This window comes from Hydra vulgaris, chromosome 04 (assembly GCF_038396675.1).
Source record: "Hydra vulgaris chromosome 04, alternate assembly HydraT2T_AEP".
NCBI classification, from domain to species: Eukaryota; Metazoa; Cnidaria; class Hydrozoa; order Anthoathecata; family Hydridae; genus Hydra; species Hydra vulgaris.
In genome coordinates, this window is record NC_088923.1 from 48320767 (window position 1) to 48333427 (window position 12661).

The 12661-nt window shown below is 23.1% G+C and overlaps 1 protein-coding gene across 1 annotated transcript in view; it reads right to left on the reverse strand.

The window, feature by feature from the left end:
• Positions 1 to 12661, reverse strand: part of LOC101241847 (telomerase protein component 1) — a 117578-nt gene that overhangs the window by 29229 nt on the left and 75688 nt on the right. Inside the window, exons 15-23 of the mRNA XM_065796528.1 lie at positions 10172 to 10316; positions 9478 to 9719; positions 8063 to 8299; positions 7879 to 7989; positions 6001 to 6130; positions 4999 to 5184; positions 3633 to 3784; positions 3390 to 3540; positions 2042 to 2224 (exon numbers count right to left, since the gene is read on the reverse strand). Coding sequence (XP_065652600.1) covers positions 2042 to 2224; positions 3390 to 3540; positions 3633 to 3784; positions 4999 to 5184; positions 6001 to 6130; positions 7879 to 7989; positions 8063 to 8299; positions 9478 to 9719; positions 10172 to 10316 — 1537 coding nt within the window. The remainder of the gene's footprint in view (positions 1 to 2041; positions 2225 to 3389; positions 3541 to 3632; positions 3785 to 4998; positions 5185 to 6000; positions 6131 to 7878; positions 7990 to 8062; positions 8300 to 9477; positions 9720 to 10171; positions 10317 to 12661) is intronic.

Below are 12661 nucleotides of genomic sequence, written 5' to 3' on the forward strand. Positions count from 1 at the left end.
CCTAAAAATGCCTAAAATAAATAAAAAAGTAATAACTTAAAAAAGTGCTAGTTTGAATCATTGAATAGATAATTAGAAAGTAATTTATAAATCTGGACATTTTTATTTTGGAAAACATTGAGAAAATTTAACACTAAACAATAACTAATTATCAATAAAAAGCCTGAAAATGCACAATATAAGTCCCCTAACGGAAAAAGTAAGCCAAAAAAAAACTTGATTACTATTCTATTTTCGTTATATCATCCAATGGTAACAATTTATCACAATTTAAAATAAAATTTAATAATTTTAGAAAAAAAATTACTAAATAAATTAATAACAATAAAAAAAGACTAAAAATGCACAAATATGGTCAAATAAGGTCTTTTAGCAACAAAAGAAGAAAATTTTTTTTTTCCTGTTTAACTTATATCATTCACGAGCGACAATTTACACTAACCAAGGTTAAATTTTATAAGCAAATTACTAAGTAATTAAATAATGATAAAAAGTATAAAAATAAACAATTATTGTGATTTAAGGCCCCCTGGCAGCAAAGGATGATACTAAAAAAACCAAAATACTTTATATATATATATATATATATATATATATATATATATATATATATATGTATATATATATATATATATATATATTAGGGCAGATCATTAAAAAGAATTTGACTTTGAATAGTGGTAATTTGTTGCTCCTGAATAATATAAAGTAGATTGGAAAAAAATATTTTGATTTTTTTAGTATCATCCTTTGCCGCCAGGGGCCTTAAATCACCATAATTGTATATATATATATATATATATATATATATATATATATATATATATATATATATATATATATATTATATATATATATATATATATATATATATATATGTATATGTATGTATATATATATATATGTATGTATATATATATATATATATATATATATATATATATATATATATATATATATATATATTTTTATATGTATATATGTATATGTATATGTATATATGTATTATATGTATATATATATATATATATATACATATATATATATACATACAAGCCTCGGAATTAGGGTCGGCATTCAGCAATGCCGACCTAACTGTCAACCTGAAAGTGTTTGAGGTCAGCAAAAAATTGCCGACCTCGTTTCTATGTTTTATGGTTAGATCTTTGTATCAAATAGTTTTTGCCGAACTGATGTCAACCTCAAAAAGATTGAGGTTGACATCAGTTCGGCAAGATATATATATATATATATATATATATATATATATATATATATATATATGTATATATATATATATACATATATATATATATATATATATATATATATATATATATATATATATATATATATATATATATATATATATATATATATTTTTATATATATATATATACTTCCTGATGAACCTACTGATGGAGAAACACTGTGTAGAAGAAAGAAAAAATTAGATAAATGTTTTTACTAATTTATTATTGCTCAGTTCTTTAAGAACATTGAGCACTCTCTTTGTAGAATACACAAACATAATTTATATATATACATATATACATATATATATATATATATATATATATATATATATATATATATATATATATATATATATATATATATATATATATATATATATATATATATATATATATTTAAACAACTTTAAAATGTATTCTACAATATAGAGTGCTAAATGTTCTTAAAAGAACAGCACAATTAAATATTATTAGAAAATCACTTAAGAAATTTTTTTTTCATTTTACATGAAACATAAAAATTCATGAAAAATCATGAAACACAGTGTAAAATGAAATAAAATTTTTGTTAAGTGATTTTCTACTAATATATATATATATATATATATATATATATATATATATATATATATATATATATATATATATATATATATATATATATATATACATATATATATATATATATATATATATATATATATATATATATATATATATACATATATATATATATATATATATATATATATAGTTATATGTTTAATTTACAATGAAATAACCACCTGATTATTAAAGGAGGACTCCTCTAATTTTTTGCCATGGTAACCAAGTAATTGTCTCACTAAAACTGCACGATCAGCATATTCAAAAACATCAATCTTCACTAACTCTATAAGCTGCTTGTGAATAGAAAGTTGTTTTGCACAATGACCATTTTCAAAACATGATATAACAAATATACAACCCTAAAATTGTAAAACAAAAACATTTTGAGAAATTATTTAAATTATTTTAACTGCAACTATAACCTTATATAATTATTTAAATTATTTTAACCTGTAAACTTTATATTTATTATTTTACTATTTACTTAAAATTTTACTTATCACTACAATTTATCTATAACTATTTATTATTATTATTACTTTTTATTACTATTTACTTTTATATAAATAATACTTTAAATTAAAAAAATAATAGTAATAATACATTATTGTTACATTTATTAATATTATTTTCTTAAATTATTTATATTTCAACTAACTTATACTTTTTAAGTATTTATTACTTATTATTATATATAATATAACAATAATACAATAAAATAACTTGTTTTTTTATTATAATATTTTAATTTATTTGTAACTCTCTTAAGGCTAAACTCTAAAACACTAACCTTGTTAAACATGATCAAAACTAACCTTGTTAAACATAGCTAAAAATAATTCTTGTCAAACATGGCCAAAACTAACCTTGTTAAACATGGCCAAAACTAACCTTGTTAAACATGACCAAAACTAACCTTGTTAAACATGGCCGAAACTAACCTTGTTAAACATGGCCAAAAAGGTCGAGTCATGTATCAAGTAATTCAAACTTTTATTTTGTTGTTACATTTTTTTTCTATAAAACAAGGTGAAAAATTATGACATATTATATTTTCTATTTAAACTAGAAAATGTCTTCCAAATGAAAGCAGACTTTAATTTTCCATTTCATTCAAGTTATTTTTAGCTGTTTTCTTACAAATGAGGAAAAAGGTTTTGCTAAAATCTAATACTTTTGGGTAAGTTAAAATTTTTTAGATAAAATTTTTTAGATAAAATTTTTTTTTGTTTTCAATTATAATTATTTTATTACTTTTTATCTTTTATAAACAAAATTTTTTTTTTATTGCTTATCAAAAAATTCAAGTTATCTTGCTTTTCAGTATTTTTTAATTTAAAATAGGTTTAACAGAGAGAACAGGTTTTTTTCAGTAAGACTTTTAAATAATTTAAAATAATTTAAATAGACTTAAAATAAAAGGAACAAAATCTGCTCAGTTGAAATATAGACATGATACAAAAATAATGTTTTTTCTTTATTAAACCTTTTACACACTTTATGCAATAAGAAATTTAAGAATACCTTTGGTAAACTATCAGGGATCCAATCAGTTCGACTTTCTTGTGCGGAGAGATGAACTTGGTCAAGACCATCAATAAAAATTAAGAAATTTTCCCCACCATTATCTTTTGATATAGATTTTAAAAGCAAACTAAGCTTGGAAACCATGGCCCTGCAAGATAAAATCATTTTTAAAAAATCCCTAGCCCCAAACAAATGCTAAAAACAATGCTACGGACTGATATAAATTTAATAAAATCAAACTTGTAAGAAGTTGGCTCATCAAATCCAACGTTGTATGCTTCATTAAGAGAAATAAATAAATGTTTTAAAAGTGTTTGAAGTGTGTTGTCCCCGGCATCAACAAAGTAGCAACAAGGTGTTTCATTTATTATATGAGTTTCAACCAATTTACTCTAGAATTAAATAAGATAAAATATAATCTAACCACTGAACCTAAATTAAACTGTAATGCTATTAAAAACATGTTTTTAATAAAAAAACATGTTTTTAATAAAAAAACATGTTTTTAATAAAAAAACATGTTTTTAATAAAAAAACATGTTTTTAATAAAAAAACATGTTTTTAATAAAAAAACATGTTTTTAATAAAAAAACATGTTTTTAATAAAAAAACATGTTTTTAATAAAAAAACATGTTTTTAATAAAAAAACATGTTTTTAATAAAAAAACATGTTTTTAATAAAAAAACATGTTTTTAATAAAAAAACATGTTTTTAATAAAAAAACATGTTTTTAATAAAAAAACATGTTTTTAATAAAAAAACATGTTTTTAATAAAAAAACATGTTTTTAATAAAAAAACATGTTTTTAATAAAAAAACATGTTTTTAATAAAAAAACATGTTTTTAATAAAAAAACATGTTTTTAATAAAAAAACATGTTTTTAATAAAAAAACATGTTTTTAATAAAAAAACATGTTTTTAATAAAAAAACATGTTTTTAATAAAAAAACATGTTTTTAATAAAAAAACATGTTTTTAATAAAAAAACATGTTTTTAATAAAAAAACATGTTTTTAATAAAAAAACATGTTTTTAATAAAAAAACATGTTTTTAATAAAAAAACATGTTTTTAATAAAAAAACATGTTTTTAATAAAAAAACATGTTTTTAATAAAAAAACATGTTTTTAATAAAAAAACATGTTTTTAATAAAAAAACATGTTTTTAATAAAAAAACATGTTTTTAATAAAAAAACATGTTTTTAATAAAAAAACATGTTTTTAATAAAAAAACATGTTTTTAATAAAAAAACTTGTTTTTAATAAAACAACATGTTTTTAATAATAATACGTGTTTTTAATAAAAATACATGTGTTTACTAAAAAAACATGTTTTTAATAAAAAAACATGTTTTTAATAAAAAAACATGTTTTTAATAAAAAAACATGTTTTTAATAAAAAAACATGTTTTTAATAAAAAAACATGTTTTTAATAAAAAAACATGTTTTTAATAAAAAAACATGTTTTTAATAAAAAAACATGTTTTTAAAAAAAAAACATGTTTTTAATAAAAAAACATGTTTTTAATAAAAAAACATGTTTTTAATAAAAAAACATGTTTTTAATAAAAAACGATAATGTTATTCAAAGCAACAAACCATAATAGCTGTTTTTCCAGAACCTCTCTTTCCAGAAATCAACAAAATATTTTTATCTTGCTTATTTTTTGACTCCACCAAAATTGTTTCTATTTTATTTAACAGAGTTTTTCGCCCGACAACTTCTTTTGAAAGATTTGATGCATAAAGCAAATGCTTGTTTGTTACCTCTTCTGTATCAAACTTCTAGAAAATATTAAAAAAATTATAATGCACACTAGAAGTGTTCAAAAAAAAAAATTTTTTAAACGCAAATACACAAGAAGCCAAATTTGGGGCAAATATAAAAAAAATGTGATTGCAAAAAAAAAAAATTCAAAAATATTGATGTTTACCTTGTGCTCAAAGCGGCTAAATACCCTGAAAAATACCCAAATTGTTCCTAAATTATTTGGCTTTTAGAGCAAGGTAAATCTCAATACTTTGTAAAATTTTTTTTTCTAATGTGATCATAATGGTCCAAATTTTGTATTTAGATTGTTGTGTATCCTGGTTTTTTCATAAATGTTATTTAAAATAAAAAAAAGATTTTGCATAATTTATGCACAAAAAAAAATTCTTTTTTTTTTGTGTATTTGCGCAAAATTCTTTTTTTGTGCATTTGTGCTGAAATATTTTTTTGTGAAATTATCTTTTAATATAAACAATAATTATGAAAAGACTAGGATCTAAATAAGTAAAAAAAAGTAAAATTTCAAAATTTTATTTTGAAATTGTGCAAACAATACAGATTGTGAAAGTGTGCGAAAAATTACTTTGAATAAAAATTGATAATTGTTTAAATGCAACAAGTATTTTAAAAGTAATGATATCATTAAAACGGAGCACATTTGTAAAACAATCATATATTATATGGAAATTTATGATTAAATTTTAAGTCTTTAAAATTAATCATTAAATTTGAAGTCTTTAAAATTAATTTTATAGGACCACAAAGATTACAACAATAACTGCTTTCACTTAAAATATTACACATGATGACTGATTGCAAACTTAAACTACCTGTTCTAAGGGAATAATGTGATGCTTTTTAATTGCAACCCATAGATTATTCAAAACTCTTTGCCCAAATTCTTCTAGCCCACCTAGCATTGGTTTGTCATTTACTACTCCACTCCAGTGACATGGATAGCTGGAAGAAAGAAAAAAAAAAAATATATATATATATATATATATATATAAACTTACTTTGATTAGACAAAAACAATTCTAGTTTTATAATTCCTATTATTGAATTATATTTATAAATTAGAATATTCTTTATATTTTCTAATTTAAAAAATGTCAAACAATAGGTTTGTTATCATGCATAACTCATGCAATCATAACTCATGCAGCTTTTGCATTGATTGCTCTCAATAATAACTTTTTTATTTCAAATTATAAAAAAAAAAAATACTTCTTCACATGATCTATATATTCAGTTTAAAACATTTACATAAGTTAATGTAATTTATGTAAATGTTTTCAAATTTCAAAATTAAACTTTTAATAATAAAAATTTTTATATAAATTATTCATAAGAAATTATTTATAGGAGCTAACCTACATATATATACATAACTTAATCAAATATTTAAATATCAGCATTATTATTAAGTTCTAGATGGGGACCTTGATGGGTACACGCATGGCACCATCATAGGCTAATATATTCATGGGCACACTGGTCGAATATATTACTGGACAATTCAAACACAGCATCACCTTCTACAAAAGATTCATTGATGATATTTTCTTCATATTCACAGGCTCTATAGAAGGTCTCTATCACATTACAACATTTATGAACAACCTGCACCCCACTATTAAATTTATGTTTAACCACTAAGATGCCTCATTTGACTTTATGGGCCTAACTCTCTACAAAAACCATCTAGGAAAAATACAGAGTACACTATGTTATGTAACAATCGTCCCCATTTAAAACTTTTTGAAAAATGTTGCTGCAAACAGACTTATTTACGTGTTACAAAATTTCGAACAACTTAGCTCGTCTTGACATGTCAAAGTTCTTTTTGATTAATAACTATATTTATACTCAAATTCATAAAATTAAGTTACACAAACCAAAGTGTCAACTTGATGTTATTCAAAATATTGTTTTCCCCACAGAATCGTTAACATTTCAAATAACTTGATGCCATTAGTATTAAAAAGTTGATCAGTTGATGCCATTAGTATTAAAAGTAACAAGAGCTTTAAAACCTAGCTGCATCTCATACGCTAACTATTGTTTTATCATTTGAGATATTAGTAAACTTTTTAATATCTTAAGATTAACATAAAAACTTTTACATTTATCCTAATATATTAAAAAGTTTATATGCAGCTTTTCTTTACTTAATTTAGCATACATTATATGCTAAATAAACTAGGCAACTAATAAAGCTCCCCTATGATATATTTCAACTTTATTATCTTTTTATTAAGAGTTCTGGAAACTATAGATCAATAGATGTTAGCTGATACTGCAGATACAGTTGAGTTTGGAAGAATACTCCATTCAAATACAGCATAATTGTAGATAAAAAATTCTCATCACAAGTAGTTAGTTACTGCTTGATGTTAAAAGTAATATAAAAAAGTAGCTACAGATAGCAATATGTGTTGGTAGCTATTATGTTTAACTACTTTTACCAGGTTATTAGGTATTTCTCGATGCCACAACCATTATTTATCTATATTACAGGTTGCTTATTAGTTACTTGAGCTACTGCTTGTGCTGCTGCTTTTTGTTCACTGCTAGTTTATTATTAATTTTATTTATTTTATTTAGCTATATTATTTAATAAAGTTTATAACTAGTTTGTTAAAAATAAAAACATAAAACACTTACCGACAACAATTATACTGAATTTCAAAGTTAGAACAACTTACTTCGAAAAAACTTCTGCTCCTGGTTGGCAACGTATCCACTCTTTCAAACTTTCAAGTTTATCTTGATTCTTTTCATCAATGAAATCTTTATGATATTTCTTAGGGATAATCCTGTTAATATTAGAACATAAATAAAATAATTTAATGAAATCATGGTCACACACACAAAACACATAATGCATACTTTTTATCCAAGTCTTTTCTAAAGTAAAAAAATCCTTTTGTTTCAGCAGCTTCACGATTATAGAACAACCTCATTTCAAGTTCAGTTATAGATAAGCCTGGCTTTTGAAGTCTTAACCAATCAATAACTTCTAAGTCTGAGGAAAAGTATTCAGAAGGAGACCAACCATATCGATTGCCCAAAATTCCAACAAAAAGATCTGATTTTCTGACTTCAGTCAAACATATATCTAATGTTCTAAAGCATAAAAAAAAAGATAATAACAATTTATATAAAATAAAAATAATAATAAAAAAAGACAAGGCAAATTAAGTCGTCTATATCAAGTATATACTCATTATTCTTTTAAATGGTTTAACTTATTTACCTAATATTGCCTTTTTAAAATAGCACACAGTTCTTTTTTATATATTTTTTATATTCTATTTATATTTTTTGAATCATAATTGAACAACTTATTTCAAAATATTTTAAACTAGTTATAATGTAAAAAAAATAAACTGTACAGTCAACTGAAGATTTTCTTATAACATTTAAATACTTAATTTAACATTTAAAGATGAAGATCATAATACGTGTTTTATGATCTTCATCTTTAGATTTTCTAGGGGTTCTATTAGAGCTAATTTTTTAACTACTAATTCTGTAATTTTTAAAACAATTTAATAGTGCACTTAGAACAAAAATTCTATGCTATAAACAATAAACTTTCATTAATGATAAAAATAATGCTAAATAATTAAATTAATTTAATGGAAGTTGGTTATAACTAACCGATTCATTATAATTAGATGTGTTTATATTTGTAATTTGATTTCATCAAAATTCTTTTATTCTATCAATTCTTTTATTCTATCATTTCATTTACCTTGTGAAAAATACTTTGAAAAATAATGTTATGTTTTTTGTAAAAGTGAGGAGAAAAAATTTTAAGGGGTATTTGGAAAAACGATGGAAGATGAAGCAGTCTCGAATTTTTCATTATATTTATGAAAACTCAGCTTCTTCTGGCAATTTTAAAACTATAGTTACCATGTGATTTGTATAAGAGATTTTCATAATAGACTGGTTTTTTTAAAGTCATCAAAATTTGTATAAAAATATTTAAAATCTAAAGACTTAAAGTTTAAATAACAGTTTGGAAGGCATGATTTTGAAGGTATTAGGCAATCAATTAAATTTAAACTATACATTGAAATACATCATAAAAAATGATACTAATCATTTGTCATGTTTTCAAAAGAAATAAATGCATTCATTAGTGCTTTTAAAATATTCTTTGTTAAAGAGACTTCAGCTTTCTGAAGAGAAAGCCATAGTCAGAACATATAACAGTGGATGCCATTAAATCATAATATCATAAAAATCAAAAACATAAATATTATTAAAATCGAAACTGAAATGAAAAAAATTACTTTTGTGAATTCGCTTGAGTTTCAGTTATTCCCCAGCGCAAGTCTATTTCATATATGTTTACACAATACCTGTAGCAACGTCTTCGAAGTTCTGGAAAAATGTAACGTGTGAGAAGATCTCTCTCACCATGCATGTCTCTGAAAGTTGATGAAATAAAAATTCGAACAGTTTTCCATTTCATCAATGGCCTTTGAACTGTTTGTGAACGATAATGATCAATCATTTGTTTTCTTCGTTTTTCCTTAAATAAAAATGTTTAAATTTTACTTTTGGTAAATATTTACTTCAACCATTTTTAACTTTAAAAGATTAAAGAAAACTTAAAACAAATAAAAAAATAATTTCATTTTATGCTCTCTAGTATAGCATATTTTTATCTGATTCCAGCATCAACATGCTGGAATCAGATAAAAACCATCATTCATCACAACCACAGATATGTTTAACACCAGCATCATGTAACATAACAACATCATGTACAGAACCAAACACACAAATATAAAAGCTTAAATATCAGAAGATGCAAAACTTTATAATCCAAAATTTTTATAAGAACTTTTTAAGGCATTTCTTATACAGCTTTTAACTTTTATAAACATTTTTACAACTTCATACCCAACCCCACTTGTATTAAAAAGCACTCAAGTTAAACAAGTCAAAAAACATAAAAGCCTTTTTCAATAACTAACTTACCTTAATATCTTTAAGTTCATAAGTAGAATCTATATTTTCAACATAATGAAGTTGTCGATCAGAACCTCTTGCACTCATATATCTTAAAACTTGATCAGAGAAGCCAGTGACATGAACAAAATAATCACCTAAAAGCTCTGCACCTCTAAAAAATATATTCAAAAAAACAGTTCTTTCATTCAATTTAATAAATATATATATATATATATATATATATATATATATATATATATATATATATATATATATATATATATATATATATATATATATATATATATATATATATATAGGGTAAAGGAAGGTATGTTTGTGATAAATTAACTAGATGTGTAATTACAAAGTCAATTTCAGTAATTTTACTTAATTACTTTAATTGTTTGATGTACATAGAGTAAAGTTACTAGAATCTATGCAGTTTTGGGATTTTAAGTCCTTTGATAAGTTTTTATAAAAGCTCAAAAGTCATTGAGAAAAGTTAGGTAATTTTGTGATATGATATTTAATTTCGTGATAGTGGTTAGGTAATTTCGTGAATACACAATAATATTTAAATTTTTCTTTATTAATTAAGTATAACATCTGGTATAATATAACAAAAAATATCAACACTTGTTTTGAATTCATAACTATTCAATCAGACTTTAAGTTCATAAAATATAAATATAGTCAGGCTTATAAGTTAACAAAATTATAATAATACTTTCATTACTTTATATTTATATATAAAAAAAATATACTTTTAACATAGGTAGCTTAGAAAATAAAATAACAGACCTACAAAAAACTCTTAATATAATAACTATAATATTAACCATACTTATATCTGATTAACTTATTTTTCTAAATCACATTCTTGTTGACAACATGTATCACACATAAATACTTCACCAATGTCCTCATATGTTTGACAACTCTCATGATAAGGTACTAAACAATAGGAACACTGCACCCATTTTTTTCCTTTTTTTTTTTTTACATCACTGTTGTAACTTTTTTTACAAACACCGCACTCCCAATCATCATCTTTTGAAGCATTTTTATTTTTTTTACTTTTTTTAGAACATACAGGAATAGAATCCTTTGAAGTTAATGGAATAGGTTGATCAGGAGGAGTCAGACACTTTGCACTTGAATCCCTTTTTGGCCTATTAGGGTTAGGTGTGGTTGGCTCTACAGATGGAATAGTTAACAATGTTTGTATAGCAGTATTACTGTGTGGTTGAATTTCTGTACTTTGAATCTCTCTGTTTGTCAATTGAGATGGAGCTATTGCTTCTGGAGGAATGGCATTTTTATTTAAAGGGCAAATGCCACTTTTTTTAAATGCATTTTCTATATTTTTTTTAGAAAAGCTTTTAATAAATGCTGGATTCAATATTGTATGAAAAGTTGTCCGATTTGGTTTATCTCCAGGATTTTCCCTCATAAAGTCATTTAAGCTAGTGGCCCAGTTTGACTTAAGTGGCTTGTATATTCCTACATCTAGTGGTTGTAATAAATGAGTAGTAGGTAATTTCGTGATAGGCTTTACTGCAAAAATATTTGCAGATTCGTATAGAGAAAGATATTATTATCATTTAACTATATAGTTATATCGTGCTTAAAACAATTTTTAATGTCATTATATTTAATAAAAGAAACATGATTAAAAATGTAAATTCATTTGAGGTGAAAACGTTAAGAAAATGTGTAACTGCGATAAGGAATCATAAGTTATAGGAAGTTAATAAAAAAACAAAAGTTTTACCATTAAATCAAGCATCTTTTCTAGTTTAATATTTAATAAAAATAATTTACTTACCTTAAAACACAAGTCTGGAAATAAAAATGTTGGACAAGTACTCCAAACAAATGTGCTGAACGCACGTTAAATAATGCTAAAGAATGTACAAACTGATAGTAAACAATTGACGTATCACACGCACCCAACGACTATTTGTGAATCGACAGTAGTACCCCGGGGTACCATTTGACGCAATTTCGATGTTTTTGACTAATAGGTATGTTCGCTACAAATGCCGAGCGAAATATCACGAAATTACATATATCACGAACATACCTTCCTTTACCCTATATATATGTATATATAAATTTTAATAAAAAAATGACTAAGTGAAGAATAACCAACCCAAAACCCAAACCCTTAGTCAAAAAGGTAGCAACTCCCTTGCATGTTCTCCTTATATCAGTCAATGTATGTACTGAAGCCCCAACAGCTTCCTAATTTAATATGACATCATCAGTGTGAGTTTAATGCTGCATTCATACATGTATGTATGGGTGATTCCGTGAGAAAGAGGTAAGAAATTTTTTTTTCATCAAACCGTATCAAACTCTTTTTTTAACTGTTTAAGATTACTTAACAAAAAAGTTATTAAAAAAATCATTTTATCATGGTAACATGATTTTAAAGTTGAAAAAGAGGCTCAAGATACTATCAATAAAACCTCTGTTTTTTAAAAAAATTTGTTAACATTCATAGCAAAT